Raw genomic sequence first — 18,737 nt, forward strand, 5'->3', positions numbered from 1 at the left:
ATTGAGTGGGTTTCCCACTAGGGACGCCGTGGAGCTCCCGTATCTCTTGCACATACTCGTGCAGTTCGCGTCTTCCTTGTTTACACGCGAGGAAGCGCGAACGCTGGCGGTACTCGTAGTTCGCCGGGAGGAACGCGGCTCGGAGCTGTTCGCACAGCTGAGCCCAGGATGTGAAACATCCAGGGGATGTCGCTTCCCGAGTGTACACCCAACTCTTAGCACGACCGCTAAGGTTGGAGAGTGCAAAAGCAACACGCAGTTGCTCGGTCGAGATCAGAGCCGCGTCCATCGCGAGCTCTACTTCTCGGACCCAGAAGTGAAGGTTCTCGCCTTCCTTCCCTTCATACGGCTTTACCTTCAGCCGTATTGGCTTCGGGTGAGGCGGGTTTGCTCCCGCCGCCGGAGCCTGCAGGTTCTCCCGCACATGCGCGATGAGGCCCTGCTCGTACGCGTCGAATGCATTGACGCGCTCGAGCTGCTCAGCCGGTGTTGATACCACCAGGCTCTGCAGGGCCTCCATCCCGAAGATGCCTGCCATCTTCCGAACCGACTCGAACTGAGAGTCGTTCATATGGGAGAAGTCGTTCCTATCCATGGCAACGAACTTCGGAGGTTCAGGTAGTCTACCCGCGATGGCGTGGATTGACTACAAGTGCTACCAAGTGTGACGGGGTCACACAGCACCTTGCACTAGAGGAAGTTATCTTCCGAGAGTATACAAACTCTCAGTGAACGGCAGTTCACTGGTCCCCTCTTTAATTAAAGAGAGCGAAGTGACCTAAATAAGGTAGATTGTAAACTGAGTATATTTATAGGTAGGTTAAGTTTGAGGTTAATACAAACTATCAGTTACCTATAGAAATGCAATGTCATAAAACCAATGGTTGGTTTTGAATGACCTTGGTACCTTGTACCAAATATCCCGGAGTATGACATGTCATACTCCTGAAGTGTGAAGTGTCACACTTCATGTAACCAGGGTACACTTAGTGCTACGTACCCCGTTACACGTGGTGTGAGGCCATTTGTGTGCTCAATTTGTCCTGGAGACCACAAAATGATAGAGAGACATCTGCACTGCAAGAGCGTAACGTGTCAACCTACTGGAGTCTCTACGAAATGCCCTGTTCGCTGGAAAGTACGTCAGTGTGCTGTAAGCTCTCACTGGATTGTACTTACCAACGAAGCTGCTCATCTACGCGGTGATGTTGCTTGTGCGGTCCCGCCGCGCCCAAAAGTGACACCGGAAATGAAGGCGTTCATACATCGGATGGATGAAAACGCAGTTCCACCTCGTCTAATTTGGAGCAGCCTACTGCGAGCACCTGATCTCCCAAAACCAGTTCTTGGCTACCCGTCGTACGCCCAGGTTCAGCGTAGCGTTCGATATATTCGCTGGCTTCAAGGATCGAAAAATCAATTCAACGCGTCCAGGAACTCGTCCGGTCTAAGGCATATACGGTCGACATTGATCCTGAAACCGCTTTATATTTGGCAATATTGAGGACGAGGATGGATACCCATTTGTAGGAAATGGAGAGGACGAGCAGCCACTGATTTTGGGAATAACTACCTTAAAACTATTACGAAGCATCGTGGCGCTACAGAGCAAGGAGCCATTTCTTATTTTTCACTTGGACGCCACATTTAAGCTCAGTGACCTAGGCTATCCAGTTATTACCTGCGGTTTCACCGACAAACGGCGTGTTTATCATCTTGCTGGATTATTCATAGTTAGCCAGCGACCTGAAAGTGAGTATTACGAGGCTGTCGGAGCTTTCGCGAGGGTATTTCAAACACATATGAAGACTGCATTAAGAATTGACGCTGTGATGGGTGATGCAGAAGCTGCTCAGCTTAATGGCTTGGTGAAAATCGCTGGTTTCAGCAACTCCAAGTACTTGATGTGTTTTTTTCATGTATTGTACAATGTAAGAAAACGGATTCGGCACTTGCCAGATGGGATCCGTGGAGTTGTTTATCGTGGGATTATGGATATGCACTATACACTTAGTGAGGAAGAGTTGAGATCGGTATGGAGTAAAGTGATGAATGAATGGAGGCGTGACTCTCGATTGCAAGATTTTGTTGGCTATTTTTATACTCAATGGCTAAGAAGTCGATTCTGGCGTTGGCAAATTTACCATTCACCCGGCGGATTTGCAACAACGAACAACCCGTGTGAAGTATTCAATGCGAGCATTAAGAGATATACACAGCGAAAGGCTGTTGACACTAGACGCCTGATTTTGAAGCTTCTCACTATTGCGGAAGACTACTCAATTTGTGTACCATCTTATCGGCGATCGTCCCTGCAGGCTCCTCCGCAAGATGCCAAAAAGCTAGCAAAAGTTCTAGTCACAACCCAGCGGGTAGCGGTATTCCGTACACATGAGGAATCCGTCGTTCGTGTTCGATATATTGGTGATCAAGACCGCGATAACAGCGATATTAGCAACATTTCTGGCATTGGTGATTCTACTGTGCATGAAGCTACGGGAAGAGAGCTGATTAGCTCTGAAGAATGTCTGACGGATGTCGAAAAAAAGGTGGCATCAACGTTTTACAAGTTAGATGTGAAATGGTCAGTCCGACGGGCGCATCATGCTGGAATGCCGCCTGGAGGTTGGCTAGTTCGTACTCGCACATTTGAGTGCACGTGTGCCTTCTATAAGAAGTTCCTATCTTGCGCTCATGTGATATGTGGTCGCATGGCATTGGGGCTCAGTGTACCGGGTGTTGGTGGGCTGCACATGCAGTATAAGGATCGTAGAGTACGGCTCGCTCGCAAAACAAAGGCGAAACCAGCGCGGTTATCAGTATTAAGCAGCGAAGATCAAAGGCTGTTGTATGTCGAGAGCGGTTGTTGTACAGCGCCTATAGGACCAAGCGTCGCTTCATCACCAAGCTGGGACGCCATAAATTCGTCGGTGGAGGCATTTCTTCATGAATTTCAACCTGAAAGTGCCCAATTGGAAGAAAGTAGCTATAGTACTTACCAAAACTACAGATTGGGTGGAAGTAGATGCATCGGCGACGATTACACCAGTTTTGTTGGTCACTGTGGGATTCAGGGATCGGAGCCATTTGGGCTTTCCGATCTCGCTACCAATGACTTTCAACCGCAAGGTGCAGCGGTAACAAATGAAAGTCGTTTTCAGACAACAGCAAGGAATATTGATTCCTCCACACTCTCGACAGTATCGAGAATCGACATAGCGGCGCTGTTGGCTCCGGCCGCACAACCCACACGAAGTGCACCCCGACTCGTCAGAATGCAGAATTCGAAGAAAAGCTCCCGATTCGCAGACGTGTAGGAAGGCCCCCAGTCGCTTCTCCAGCTTTAGATATTCAGTATTTACTCCGCTGAAAGAATACCCAGATGCTGGACGTTTCCTTTAAAAAATGAAATTAATTTTACAGCGACATGCTTTTTTCGTTACGTGTATTGCATATTTGGTTTCGCGACTAACTTGAGCCGCGTTCTGTTTCACATAACTCGACGCGAGTTAATAGGAGCCGCGTCCTGTTTCACATTAACTCGACGCGAGTTAATAGGAGTCTTCATGTACCCACAAATCTGATAAAATCTGATACAGAAACGAGTGGTTGCAAAAGGAAGTCAGTTCTCGTTTGGAAGGAAAAATCGCGGATGGCAAAACGCGTGTGCGTCCAGCGCACTGAAAAGGAGAAGATCGCTATAACAAGGGTATGGAAGGCGCACCCCGAGTGGTCTTTGGAGGATGCCGTCCGCGAGTTATGCGTCAAGCCGACGTCACTAAGAGATATGAAAAGACAATACTGGGATCTATCGGATGAGGTGGTCGGCTCAGAGCGCAAGCGAAAAAAAGGAAGTGGGCCAAAGCGAAAGCTGAAGCCTTATGAAGATCGCGTCCTCGACTATTTCGACAATTTACGAGCAGATGGCAGAGGCACGTTTGGTAAAAAGCTATTTTATTGCCGGAATATCGACGAGTTTATTACCGATTTCCCGAATTTGTCCACCCAAAAGACGTAAGTTGGGCGCTTTATCGCGCGCTACGCGACCCCTGGAATTCTTAATTTGGCGCGTGAAACTGTGTCTAATGAGACAGACAGCACGTCTAACGCTGCCGCAGGCACCACCCAGCCTTCCCGACTGTTGCCGTCTACAGTCGATTCTCTTGGGCTTTGCAATATTCCTGGACAGAGCAGTACTTCTACGTGCGATCCAGATCGCCCGCTGGAGTCGAATCAAGAATTTGATGGCGCCGTTAATGAAATGGTGGAGGTGGACGAAGATGCTCATGGCCCCAACATGCTCACAGATCAAGAAGTTGCAACAGAAGGTGCGGATACCATTGAGGTGGGCGCTGCTAAAAGCCCTAGCTTGGCTCTGCTGAACTCGTCTTTTTCGACAGCACTTACTACCAAACCGCGACACTGTGCGAAAAGTTCGAGGTTTTTCGATTTTTCAGAACTCCAAAACTTTCTGCCTACATTCTCAACATGATGTCTGCTGCAGGAATTTTACGCCCCGAAGAAGTGGCCTTTATACTGCCTTGGACGGTTATTAGGCGGTGCGAGCAAAGGGTTACAGCTTTGCAGCGTAAGACCAAAGGACTGTCGGAGAGGGATGTGTGTTTGGAGATTGGTAGTGTGGGAATCCTTACGACGTCTACCCTAGCGGCTATGAAACTATGGCACAAGGCGACCAAAGCGGTGTCTGCTGTAAAGAAAAACGATCAATTGGATCCCAAGTATTGACTTTAGTACTACTACTACTATTCCTGAATTTCACGTCACCAGAGAGCCCAGTCTTGTGGAGAAGTTGCTATCAGCGCCACTTTTTGCCGCTCAGGTACCGTCACGTTGTAATACTTTATGTTGAAGTAAACCATCTAATTATATTTGTTTTATAGATGGAGATGCTGGAACTAGCAGGGAACAATACACTCGGAGACACAACTATCACTATATTGCTGGATAAACTTTTTTCAGCTCGACCTGACATTGTTTATATCGACCCGTCAAGTCTCTGCATTGTGATCGATGGAGTAGTTTCTTTTCACACGCAAATATTCAAGGAGTTGGTGTCGGGGTTGACGACGGAGGTCATTCTGCTCCCAATAAATTGCAAAGGGATACACTGGTGTAGTATCATGGTCAGCCTCGACCGCCGTGAAGTTACTTTCTACGATCCTATGTACTCCAGCTTTTTAGACGATGTTCGAGACGTAGCGAAGTCGATCATTCCTCTCTTGCCGGAGCCTGTCCAGTCAAGATACCGTGTTCGACGTTACGAATCTGATCTTGGCGCTCAGACGGATAGTTACAGCTGTGGAGTGTTCGTCATGACTGCGTTTGAGCTGTTTTGTGGTGCAAATCTGCCTTTTGAAGGTGCTACTAGCGGCGATATGCAGTACTTAAGGTACAGGTATCTTTGTATGGGCTTCGATATCTGAAGTTTGAATAAAATTGTGTTCATTTTGAAGTACAATTCTTGGTCATCAGCGCAGTCTACGCGCGATGCTGACCCCGTATGCTGTAAATGCAACAACCAAGCTACAACTTATACTGTGGTTTTGTACGTATAGCTGTTCTCCATCACGATCTGCATTCCGACCTTTGCACTACTACTACATGTACTGTACATGTACATGTAGTAGTATTTTGCGTGTCTACTGTTGCCTGGTTGCATGTGTCTACTAATCGTCAAATCCATGTCTACTGCTGTCCTTTACTCTCAGAAGGTCAAAAGTATACAGAAGTCAAGTCAAATGATTTGCTGTGTGCTGAAACAGTAATTGGCCGATTCCGGACACCAGTCCGGATGGTCGCCATACGGAATGACTGAGTCATGCCGGGTGGAATCCGGCCAATCACGGTCGGATTATTTTTTTCGGATGACAGTGGATAGGCTTAAATAACAATTCAATGAATTGAAAATAGGTGGCTACCTTGCGACAGTCTTCTTCGCTGTTCATTCAGCGATTTTCAAGCGTACCCCTCAAGCCTCCAGCCACAGCTCCAACTCCAGACCACGGTGCGTGCCTTCTCCGACCCCAACGCCCCCGTAGCTCAGCGGTAGAGCGGGAGACTACGTCTCCAGGCCGCTGGTTCGAATCCAGCCGGGGGCAGATAGTTGTAAGCTGTGCTGCGTGGATTGTGTTTGTGCTGTACTCTGTGGTGTGTTTGCAATAGCTGGTGCTGTGCTGTGTGCTATGGAGCGACGCGTGTGATGCGGTATATGTATGTACATGCTGTGATGTGCATTTGCTCGTGTATTGCTGGATTGGGCGTGCTGTGCTGTGTGTTGTGCGTATGCTGCAGTGTTGTGTTGGGCTGTGCATGTGCGTGTGCTGCTATGTTGTGTACTGTGTGCTGTAACATGCTGTGTGCATTGTGTGTGGTGTGTGATGCTTTGTAATGTAGGCTGTACTGATTGCTGAACTATCTACTGTGGTGTACTGCCTTATAATGGTGTTGATGCTGGTGAGTGCTGTTTGCTCGTGCTCATGTTTGCTGAACTGTGCTGCCCAACGGCTTGTCAATCCAAGTCAACAGCTGCCCACAGATGCGATGGAGGTGTGCAGGCATCTACGAGGGACCCACTGCATTTCAAGACAAGATACTGTGCTCCAAGCGAGCGATACGCGTCAGGATGCGACGTACGCAGCAGGCGCCAGCGCTTGCGAAGGGACGAAGCTTTGCGAGCTGGTTTCTTTTGGTCGAAGGCGTGGAGACGCTGGTTCGCGGCTGTATCCAGCTTTAGTGCCAGCTCCCAGACTACGTGCTTCCAGGCACTGTAAGCTGCGACGTCGGCACGTGGAGGCTCCTCTGGGACTTGGTACGGCTTCTGGTACAGTACCATCATTATGTTCACTGCTGCCTTTGCTTCGGCACGCTGGTTTTGTTCCTTCATACCTTTAACCGTTTGCCATATGTGGTTAGTGTACCAGTTGAGCAGGCATCCAGCAAGGGTGGAGGCTGACGCTGAAGCTGGGACGACAACCTCAACAGCAGTAGGTAGCTGTGGTGACTGCTGTTTCGTCTGAGTACTCCCTAAGGCCTGGCTCTGCATCTGGGCTTGCGAGTCTTCAAAGCGACCAAGTCGCTCGCTAATGTTCACAAGCTGGGCTAACATGTTGTTAAGAGTGGATGATAGCAGCGTGTCGTTACCAGCGACGGCATTGCTAAGCTGCACGTGGTTTGCCGTCTTCCAGTGAGCTCTCAGGTACGCCCCCCACTCACAGCATGTTCGTATCGTGCTGCAGGAGCCAAGACGAGCGTTGGAAGAGGCGATACTGCGATGCAGCTCGTACATGTAGCGCGACGAGACCGAGGTGCTGGTGGTGTTTTCGATGTGGATGCGAACCTCATCCATGTGCATTAGCAGCGATGCAAACGTGCAATCAACGACGCCCAATGCGACATTAAATCGAGCGTCCTGGAAACCAAGTACGTGGCGGTACAGCTCGTCTCGAAGGGTCACAAGCTGACCAAACTCCAGTACCGTCAAACGCTGCTGTAGGTCACGAATTGTCGGCGTTACCACAGGTAGGTCTGGAGCTTGGTACCCTGCTAACACTTTGGCTACGCTCTGATCCTCCTTTGTTGTCGTTCCAATGTAGGCAAACGCCTTGGTTAGTGACTCCAACAGCCAAGCCCCGCGAGTAGAAATCCACTGAATCGACAGCTTTGGCGACGCATTGGCGTACGCAGCGGCTCCACGGCGAATGGAGTGGCTGGTTATATTCGGCGTCACCGTTAGGCTGAGATCAGGAGGCATCGACTTCAACGAATCTCTAATGACCTCGGTAATATAACTTGCGATATTTGGTCTCTTCCTCTCTCGCTTTTGGGGCGGCTCCGACGTGCTGTTATCGTCTTCTAATAGTTGACCCCAGTACAAAACAGCTTCCTCTTGTGAATACGGTTTATTACCAGGAAGGTCGGACTCTGCGAAATTAGGTGCCAACGGAAACAAATATTCGGAGGGATCGTCGTAGCAGATAAACAGCAACCCGAATGCGTGAAGCATACACTGCTGCCATCTCTCCGGGGACTTATATATTGAGACGCCTTGAACCTTAGAGGTTTTGATCCGGGCAATGTGTAGGAAAAGCTCTCCAGAAGCTGAAATCGAGAGCTGTTGTTTACGTGCAAAGCAGGTATCGACAGCTCTTCCAAATGTATGCCACATCATAGTCAACAGAGCCGCATCATGTACAGACTTCAAACCGGTAGCCACGTCAGCTTTCGCAATTAGATACCCAACGAGTACACTTAGATCATCCACGTTACACCCAGGAGCGTCATTGGTTTGCACATTTGCGCGAAAAATTCCTCTCTTCTATGTAACTAGCCATTTTGTCCCGAATCTTGGCAATTCTCTTAGGGTCACCAAGTAGCGCTCGCGAAGCATGTTCACAGCTTGTGAAAAATACCCTAGCGCTGTCGATTTTGCTAGTAGTCCATCCGCTCTCGCCTTGTTGCTTTTCTTCGTCTGTATGTATGTAAATCGAAAAAGCTGTTGGCAATGAGTACATGTTCTGGGTCGGGAGACTAGCTAATTCTCTATGATCTTTATGTATGCCATCTAAATCGACTTTCGATAATCCAATTGAAGTGAGGAACTCCTCAAACATCTTCTCCGCCGCAATCTCTTGCTCTATTGTGCCAGCAGGAGTGTCCAGACCTCGTGAAGCTCTCCTCATTGCATCCCGCAGTGTGAATCCCGCGCGTAATGCAAGCTGGTCGGTTGCATGGCGCCTCATCGTGAAGTTTTAGTCTATATTTACTCTTCAACCGCATGAATTTTTTTCTCTGGCACAGACGCCTTTTACGCGATAATACATGATGTAACTTGATTTTACTAAGGCGTCTTATCTCGAAATTTCGAGAAAGCCGGACAATTCCGGAAATAAGCTGGAATGAACTACCCCTACCCCTAAATAGCGGTTATTGGGTGGTTTGAGCAAATAAAAGTTCATGCTGTCCAGCGATTGGCTGTGGATTTTCTTAGCTTACAGTAGGGGTGGGGTCTCCGTCAGGAATATACTTATCCTACAGTAAATACATGTGTTCTGTCGTCAGTGAAGTTCGTGACGACTCGTCACGAACTTCTTGCAGAACGCCCTTCCACTTGGCGCCGTTCATGACGCGGATGGACACGTCCAAGCCGATACATTCCTTCATAAAGAGTTCCGGGTGTAAAATGAAGCCAGCGGGTTTCTACGTTTAGCATTCAAGAGATCAGCACGAGCGGAGGATACACAGAAATATTTGCGTCGCGCTGCGTACGGTGCCTCGCCACGGACCCAGACCCTTGCGATCTTTGCGGGCCACTTGATTATGCGGTACTGTTGTCTTCTGCTCGCTCATAGCTACGCATGGACTCGGTAGATTAGCGAATGAAAATGCATTTTCTAATGTTGGCCCCTACCCGGTCAATGGGTACATCATGCAATTCGGTGCAATCAATACAAGTCATTTTCCATTCTTTTCACTAGATCGTCTGCGACTTACACTGGGAATACATATTTTTAAAAATATGTCGACATTTGCTGTCTCTGCGGGGGGACCCCCTGCGACTGGGAGGTGATCCCAGACATTCTTCGACAAAAAAGGTTCGGAAAGCTAACATTAAGATGGCTAATTTTTTTTGATACGGTTGTTAGCATAATTGTCAATAGCAAAGTAGAATTAAAGGCTGGGCAATGTATTTGGTATCAACCAAAACTGCCAACGCTTAGCTGGTTTTGCGTCTCTTCACGTCAGGTTCAAGCTTCATCGGAGGTCCCGTTGCGGTACTGAGCTTTTCGTTGACGCTTTGTTTCTTGCGCTGCAGTGGCCTGAATTGCATCAGGTTTTCCTGTACAAGATAACTCATCTTCAGCTGCATTGGCATATCGTCGTTTTGCCATGACTGTAAATTGCAGATTGCCGTTGATGTTGATTCCAACTGTATGGTCAATTTCCTTTATCGTTACGTACAGTTTGTCAAATCAAACAACAATTTGTTACTTTAACGGTAAGGGTCATTTTCCTTCATGTTTACGTAAAATCTTGAGCTAGATGTTGCTGGTACGTATATCCAACGGCGGCTGCACATGCATCTGCTCCAATTAGCTCAGTGGATGGACGAAAAGATGCTAAAAAACCAAAGACTTACATCGCTGCAGCCATCGCCGCCTGCGCTCTCACCGCCACCAACGTCGCCGCATACGGAGCCACTGGCGCAGATTGACAAACCGAAAGAATAGCGTTAGCATTAGCCCGCTCAAAAAAACATCATCCGCTTCTCCACTTCTTCTACTAACCAACTCAATAATAAAGACTTACATCGCTGCAGCCATCGCCGCCTGCGCTCTCACCGCCACCAACGTCGCCGCTGACGGAGCCACTGGCGCAGATTGACAAACCGAAAGAATAACGTTAGCATTAGCCCGCTCAAAAAACCATCATCTGCTTCTCCACTTCTTATACTAACCAACTCAATAATAAAGACTTACATCGCTGCTGCCATCGCCGCCTGCGCTCTCACCGCCACCAACGTCGCCGCTGACGGAGCCACTGGCGCAGATTGACAAACCGAAACAATAACGTCTTTTTGCTTTTTCCAGTCTAATCACATACTAAGTACGATATTTTGGATGTTGTCCGAACGTTGACCCATTTACGTTACGCTCACGCAATTAATCCTGTGTGGGCTGTCCATTACTCATTCTGAGGTATTCCCAGTACCGAATAACCTTAGTTATGAATTACTCTTTGTTATCAATTACACTTCAATGTGGCCAATCAGAAGCCGCCAAACGCTGAGTGGGAAAGGAAGCCGTGCATCCTTAGTTATCAATTACACGGCTTGACAACCAGTAATTTGCGTACATTATCTAGTACTGGTCTCACTTCTCAAAGCCGCAGATGAGTCCAACGCAACGTAAACGCCCAAAGGGGAGGCCTCGCCTACCTGGTGGCAAGGGCCGCCAAGCACCAACGAACACCATTACGGCGTACACTGCTTCTCACAAGCTGAGGGTACTAGAGTATCTAGACAAGAACGGTAGTATTGCGTCCGCAATTCACACGTTCTACCCTGATTTACCAGCTAGCAAATTTAATTGCCGCCGTATCCTCATTTATTCATGGCGTCGATCCCTTTGATGATCTTTTTCGTGAACTTGCTCAAATTTAAATAGACTGTTTGTTCGAAGATACCGATAGCCGGGACACGCAATTTCTGGTCTCTGCACTGCAGATTGGGTGTAATGCATAACTAAGGTAATTCGGTATAATATTTTTTTGCATCGATCTACTCTAACCTCTCAACAATGTTCTCGACCGCATGAGGGACAGACTCGAAGACTGCAACGTCATTCCGTTCCGCCATCTCCCGCAGATACGCCCGTGCTCGAGCGAGGTCTTTAAATTCACGACCAGCGATGGCCGCTCCTTCTTCCACCATGCAACCTTCCTCCACAGGCTCAATGACGAGCAACAAGGCTTGATGACTCGACACAAGTTCCACTGCCTCGGTCATGGCGGCGATCGAGCGCAAGTTCCGCGGAATTACAAACAAGATGAGCTCTGCGGTTGCCTTTTGCGTTTCAATCTCTCGGAAGTGCTCGGATAGTGCCTGCACGTGTTTCTCCGCTGTGGTCGACAGCCCAAACTGCAAATAGTCCGCGAATGGGACGTACACTGGAATACCAGCCTTACGAAGAAACGGAATCGCCACTTTTTGTCTCCAAGACGTCGCTGTCAAGTTGCCTCCTAGGTAAACGGAGCCGCCCGTGTAGTCGCTACACAACTGGCAGCCTAATTGGTTCACGATCGACTGTGACGGAGACGATACCCCGGGTGAATCGCTGCTCTGTTCACTGTCGTCTGTAATGCTCTGGTTGCTGCCGCTGCTGTTGGACTTTAGCAGTCGTGAAGAGTGCGAACGCGACGTTACGCGATGAGGCCGATGCTTGCCGGACCATCTGTTCAGTACGATCGATGAGCGTTTACGAAGACGCGGCATCTCCGGTCGAGACTTTGAGGTACTGGTCTGAGTGAGGTAAGCGATGCATCCCTCTATCGCTGCTGCAACGTCACGAAACAAGCCAACGCCTCTCCTGTGTGCTAGATCACGTAGACACTGGCGTGCACCATTGAGATCAGCCAGCTCCGTCTGGGAGAGCACTTTTCCCGCAACCTCCGTGCCCTCTTCAATGTCGTCGACTACGAGCATGACTTTCCTGCCTCTGCAAATGTATTCGACAGCTTCGTTGATGCAGACGATGGACCTGGTGAGGCCGTCCACGACCATGAGCACAATCTGCGCTGTCTCTTTGGCTTTAGCCTCGATCTGGATGAGTTCTTCGAACCACTCGTCCACCTGTGGGTTGAAATAGTGCACGCTTGCAGCGTCCAGCATGGGCATGGCGACGTCATGCCTCCAGGTTGTGGGGTTGCACGAGCCTCCAAGAAAGACGGCGATTTCAGTCAGACGTTCGCCTGTGGTCGGCTCCAAGCCTTCGCTGAAGCTCTGAGTCTTGCGCGTCAGGCGTGAAGCGGTCGTTGCAGTTGGCGCCGTCTTCGGCGCGGTGGCGACCGGAGCGTCGCGCTCGCCTGGAACGCCGCACAACGTGTTGTTCTTGGAGCGCGTTCGCACCAAATGCGGCGACGTGTAGGACCGACGCTTAGTGAGGCAAAAGGCGTGCGCCGGGCGCTGCGATGTAGTGACGGGCGTCGTCATCCTACTGCGAATAGCAAAGTGGTCAGATGAAGTTTGTCTCGCCGAATCGTACGCGGTCTATAAAAACTGGTCAGCAACTATTTTTTAGTACCCATACCCTCTTCCGCCGTGTCTTAAGACAAGTGTAATTGCATAGAGCGTGCATTATGTGGAGAATCTATTTTTGGAGCGAGATCAGAATGTAGAGCTGCGAAAGGTCGCCTGTATCCAGCGGTGAAACGCTCTACTTTTCTAACTCACGGCCACTCGTTGTGCTAATGTCGCTAGTGCGCATCATTGAGCACTATTTATCGTATCCAGGACGGCGCGAAATGCAATTTCGTTCGAGCCAACCGCTGCCACGCCTCGGTTTTGTGGCTTCCTACACTTGATTGACTCCCACATGGAGGATAATGGCTAGGTTGAAGTGTTGCCCGCAACTGGCCACCATCTTACCCCACTCCTATCGTAAACGGACCAGCGGAAATTTTCACCGTGTTCCGGGACAGGATCGAACTTGCCAATCTCAAATAACTCGAAAACTAATAACCCTTACTTTTTTCAAGCTACCGTAGTGAAGGATTTTACCTTAGGGATCCGGTTCGAATTTTAGGATAATAAGCTAGTCCGTGTAAATTACCCAAATAGCCAATCGCGATCTTCCGTCTCATTTTCCAGACCCCCTTCTCAATCATGACCAAGCCGTTCGCACGTCTGCCGACTTGTGTGGCTCCCTCCAAGTACTTCCTCGACTACGTCGTGGACCTCGATCACTGTCGTTTCGAGGTGAGCGAGCGCGTTCTTTTCTCTGTCTCGCAGACGACGCGTACCATTACTTGCCACGCTCTAGAGCTACACGTGTTCGACGTCTCTGTGACCATCGCCGGTCGTTCAACCCCCATCAAATGCAGCGAGATCCGCTGCTTGGCAGCCGATCAAACGGTCGAACTTGTACTTGATGATGAGCTTCCGGCAGGTTGCGAGGCGGAATTGACGCTCACGTGTCACGGAGAACTCAACAACAAGCTTCACGGCTTCTACCGAAGCGCGTACGACCACGAGCTGGCGGGTGAGACGCGCCTCATGGCCGTGACGCAGTTTGAGGCCTGTGACGCACGCCGCGCCTTCGTGTGCTGGGATGAGCCTGCCATTAAGGCGAAGTTCGAGATCTCGCTCTCTTGCGACGTCGAGTTGACGGCCATTTCCAATGCCCACGTAGTCCAGACGCTCGTGCGACCTCGAGCCAATAACGCGCACATCCGAACTCAGTCACGACCCCAAAGCTCAACACTCGAGAAGGTCTGGAGGTTTGCCGAGACGCCTATCATGTCCACGTACTTAGTGGGGATGATCGTAGGCGAGTTCGACTCGGTGTCCACTGTCACCAAAGAGGGCGTGCTCGTGTCAGTGTATACACCAGTGGGGCGCAGTGATCGTGGCAAATTTGCTCTTGAGGTGGGGGCTCGAGCGCTGTCCTTTTACACCGAAAGATTCGGCATCCCGTACCCTTTGAAGAAGATGGATATGTTGGCTATCCCCGACTTCGCAGCTGGAGCTATGGAGAACTGGGGGGTCGTTACGTATCGTGAGACGAGACTTTTGATTGACGAGCAACTGAGCAGCTTCGGACAGAAGATGGCTACAGCGAGGACTGTGTGTCATGAGATCGCCCACCAATGGTTCGGCAACTTGGTGACGATGGAGTGGTGGACAGGTCTGTGGCTCAACGAGGGCTTTGCTCGCTTCATGGAGTTTGAGGCGGTGCACAGTATCTTCCCCGAGTGGAATGTGTGGGAAGTGTTTGTTCAGGACATCACGATGAGTGTCGCGATGGGCAAGGACTGCATGCTCACGTCCCATCCGATCGAGGTCAGGGTGAACCACCCAGACGAGGTAGACCAGATCTTTGACGTCATCTCGTACGCCAAGGGTGCCAGTGTCATCCGCATGCTGTCGGAATATCTTGGTCGCGACGTCTTTTACCGCGGTATTCACGAATACCTGGTCAAGTTCAGCTACCGGAACGCACAGACGCAGGATCTGTGGGAGTCACTGGAACAGGCTTCAGGTCAGCACATTAAATCGCTGGCCAGTGGCTGGACCAGTCAGACCGGATACCCGATGGTGACGTTGTCCGAGGACGGCACTTTGGTCCAGGAACGCTTCTTGGCGGACCAAACTCTTAAGGAAAAGGCGGAGGAAAAGGTCGCGTGGGATGTGCCGCTGACTTTCGTGGCTTCGGACAAGCCGAAGGAGATCCAACGCGTGGGGATCTGGGAGCGCAATGCGTCGAAGGAAGCTACTGCTGCTTTGGCGGATAAATTGCGTGCACGTGCTGACACCTCATCGTGGATTAAGTTGAATGCGAACCAGGCTGGGTTCTTCCTCGTCAACTACTCCCCAGAAGGCTGGAAGCGTCTGCAGCAGCCTGTTCGTGAAAAAATGCTGGGAGCTGTGGACCGCATGAGCTTGCTGAACAGCATCTTCGCATTTGCTCGTAGCGGTGAGCTACCAGTAACGCGCGCTTTGGACTTCAGCTTCGCATACGCCGAAGAACCGGAGCATCTGTGCTGGAAGGAGATCTCATCCAACCTGCGCTTCTACAGCACCCTTTACAGCGCTGACTCGTTCTACCCGAAGCTACAGGCCTACATCCGTCAGCTCTTCGCGTCGATCATGAAGAGACTGACGTGGGAGGCGGCAGAAGGCGAAAGCTCGACGGTGGCTCCGTTCCGACGTGATGTCATCAGTATGCTCGCGCTAGGGGACGACCCACAAGTAATCGCCGAGACCCAGCGTCTGTTCCAAGCGTACTTTGAGGACAGCTCTGCGCTGTCGGCTGATCTGCGTGGTGTTGTCTTTAACGCCCAGGCGAGACGAGGTGATGCGTCTCACTTGAAGCTGCTGCGTGAACGGTACGAGGCCAGTAACTTTATCGAGGAGAAACTGGACTGTCTCACTGCGCTGGGTCTGTTCAAGTCGCTGGAGCGCAAGCGTGAGGTGATTGCGTGGGGGCTCAAGAACGTCCGCTCACAGGACATCCAGTACGTTTTCAGTAGTGTCGCAGCGGATGCTTCAGGCGCAGAGTTTGCGTGGAAATATGTGCAGGAGCACTGGACGGAGCTTAATGAGCAGTATCGCCCCTTGATCGTGGGCCGCATCGTCATGTCCGTGGTCTCGCGTTTCCAGAGTGAAGGTCATGCACAGGACGTTGAGACCTTCTTGGAGACGAGGAAGCACTCATCGTACACGCGATTGTTGGACGCCGCACTGGAGCGTATTCGAGTGAAGGGCGCTTGCTACCAGCGCAACCGCAACGACTTGGCCAAGTGGTTGGAAGCGATTTGAAGCAGCCTCGTTGCTGAGTGATACTGCTACATTTGTATGATGCCAATAATCTCTTTTGCGTTCTTGTTCGTGTAAGTATTGATGCTTTTACTTAGCTTGATGCTCGATTTATAATAAATAGAGGTCGTTTTATTAAATCGAGGTCTATAAAAAGTACAAATCGATCGAGCTACACTGGCTGATAAATCGAGCTGTAATAGATTTTCGAGTGGATAGTTTGAGATGCTCCAATACCTGACTTATGAGAGGTCGCTCTAGCTCCATGGAGTCTACTTTGGAGCGACGCTTCGTAACCCTCGATTAGCTCCATAACCTCCAGAAACTACAGTTCTCTAATAGATCAATGCCGGTAGTTGCTTAACAAGACTACCTTTTCTTCGAAGTAAATACATGTATACGTTGCCAGCAGAGTTATGGGAAAATGTCAGAACGTGTACCAATTGGGCAAACGTGTGTCATAAGCGGTTACAGAACCAGTCAGAGTGATGGTCACCGGCAGGTTTGAACCGAGCACACATACTGTCACAAGTTTTGGGGATAAATAGGGCGAAACCCATTGTTCAGCACAGAAGCCTCGGCCCATTTACGAGACAATCACATTCCAGCAAGTGAGAGACGCCGAGATGGCGCGAGCTGCGGCGCTGTCGAAGAGAACTGCGCCGCTGTACGCAGAGTAAGAGCGCATCTCACGCGTTGCGCATTCATCTAAAGTCGGGTATTTCAAGGCGAAGAGCAGGAAACACCGGTACATGAAGAGGCGGGCCCCAGTCCGAGAATTTAAGCGGGCTTACCGCTGTGGAGTGATGAAAACGGCGCCCCTTGGCGAGTTTGCCTCCTTCTGGAGGGGGCCATGCTACAGAGGCCCGTGTATTTCGCGTGTAAGGAAGACTGGGGCGGAGAGCCGACGTGAAGTCAAAGCACTTCCTTTCATTACGGACCTATACCCGGAGTTGAGTGATCTTCTACATGTTCAAAAAAAACAAAAAAACACACGAAATTGACTTCTTTGTTGCTCTATAGCGACTGAGGGACACTCTTTTTGAATGTGTTATGTGCTATCCGGTTGCGTGCATGAACGCTTGTTGTGGCCTTTCCGATGGCAACTTGAGCAACTCTGTGAAGTTCTATTCCCGTCCTCTCCAACACTTCTTATGCGCTTCGTCTTGGGGCGTCCCGGTTTCTTTGTGAAAACTGCAGGTAGCCATTCGGAACTCTGGGTGATGTCGGATTCTAGCGGTATAGAGACAGCTTTAGCGTGAAATGCATTGGCATACACCGACACTTTATAACACGGCTGAAAGTGTGTGTACACGTCCAAACGGTTGCCAACACTTTCAAGCGCCGCGATTAGGTGCCTACACGGCATGCCCATTTGATCGACGTAGCTACACGTACAAGTCCCGTTCCGCAAATTCACTCGGCGTCGGATTCGTACTGAGCTGCATACTGAGTGCACGTAGCAAACATCATTCGAAGCATGTTGGACCGAGGATTGGCCAATGTCTGCACTCTGTTTTCTGTGTAGCTTTTCGGCCCCAGGTGTCAAAACGAAACCTTTATCTGCCCACAATCTAGCATTTTCGGATCGCTTGAAGCATTCGTCAACAAAAGAACCGCACATTGCTTGAATAAATCGATACGGAGGTAGCTTTCTCATACCCTTCACAAGCTGAGTACCTAATACGCTCTCGACAATCCAATCCACTCCAGCCGACTGGTGTACAGTTCTTTTGTATCCGAGCTTTGTAGCGACCAAACGAGATTCTTGTGTCCGTGTGTAAACTTGCGAAAGCGCCCTAGGAGATTGCGAATAATGTGAAGTGTACAATACTTTAGATTCAGACGCATTTCAGTCGCCACGGATATTAGAGAGCCGCTGCGATCACAAAACATCGGAACTCCTCGAAAGCTGTACCCGTGTTTATCCAAGGTCGAAAAAAACCACTTGTAGTTGTCAAAGTCTTCCGCCTCCACCAAGCCAAAGGCAATAGTCACGTTCCTTAAGTTTCCATCTCTGCCAGCGAGATGCATTTGCACTCCACTGTACGATGGGCATTTGGAATGGCTACAATCAGCCCCAACAACTCCTTGACGCGCTCGAGCAGCATCCGCAAACACCTTTACAATCACAATCGCTCGTTTGAAATGTCCCAATGAGTCCTTTTCCGCTAGAGCGATGCTCCCAGGGTTTAACTCCGAAAAGTTCGAGAGGTAACTTGGAATTTTGCTGTACGACTGCACTAGATCCTCCTTACTGATGTCATCAACGGCTTCTTTGGCACGGTAAAGTGTTCGTCGCTTATTTCCAAGCGAAATTCCATCTCTAGACTGGATCTGATCAATGAGTGCGCCTGCTGTGACGCTGCCGTCAGCACTCACAGCACTTATAAAAGTTGGAAGCTCTGTTATCTGCCTTCGGGTTGGATTAGCGATTGACAGACAGTTGACATGGTCATTAGCAATTGAAGAAATGTACCACGGTCCATACGTCTTGTCAGATCGACGTTTCCGATACACACGCACGGAAAACTCGCATCCATCAGAGCTACACCCAATGAGTCTGTGGACTCCACTTCGTTGCCTGACCTTGACTGCCTTTCCGAGGCTAAGAGCATAGTCTTGTACAGCATGGAGAGCGTCCGTTGCTGACTCAAATACCATGCCAACCGTCAAGCACGCTGAA

The 18,737-nt window shown here is 49.9% G+C and overlaps 3 protein-coding genes across 3 annotated transcripts; 2 read left to right on the forward strand and 1 right to left on the reverse strand.

Annotated features, from left to right (window-relative positions):
• Positions 1-2,612: 2,612 nt before the first annotated feature.
• PITG_02914 (uncharacterized protein) lies at positions 2,613-4,969 on the forward strand (the record flags this gene model as incomplete). Its single annotated transcript, XM_002907728.1, has 5 exons — positions 2,613-2,742; positions 3,011-3,137; positions 3,619-3,941; positions 4,119-4,328; positions 4,902-4,969. The coding sequence occupies 5 exons, from the start codon at positions 2,613-2,615 to the stop codon at positions 4,967-4,969; spliced, it is 858 nt and encodes a 285-aa protein (XP_002907774.1).
• Positions 4,970-11,296: 6,327 nt separating this feature from the next.
• Positions 11,297-12,727, reverse strand: PITG_02916 (uncharacterized protein; the record flags this gene model as incomplete). Its single annotated transcript, XM_002907729.1, has 2 exons — positions 11,297-12,565; positions 12,608-12,727. The coding sequence occupies 2 exons, from the start codon at positions 12,725-12,727 to the stop codon at positions 11,297-11,299; spliced, it is 1,389 nt and encodes a 462-aa protein (XP_002907775.1).
• A 672-nt stretch (positions 12,728-13,399) lies between these two features.
• On the forward strand, positions 13,400-16,054 carry PITG_02917 (puromycin-sensitive aminopeptidase, putative; the record flags this gene model as incomplete). The annotated part of the gene is made up of 1 exon (XM_002907730.1): positions 13,400-16,054. The coding sequence occupies one exon, from the start codon at positions 13,400-13,402 to the stop codon at positions 16,052-16,054; it is 2,655 nt and encodes an 884-aa protein (XP_002907776.1).
• Positions 16,055-18,737: the final 2,683 nt, after the last annotated feature.

The sequence above is a fragment of the Phytophthora infestans genome, genomic scaffold, assembly GCF_000142945.1.
Source record: "Phytophthora infestans T30-4 supercont1.3 genomic scaffold, whole genome shotgun sequence".
NCBI classification, from domain to species: Eukaryota; Oomycota; class Peronosporomycetes; order Peronosporales; family Peronosporaceae; genus Phytophthora; species Phytophthora infestans.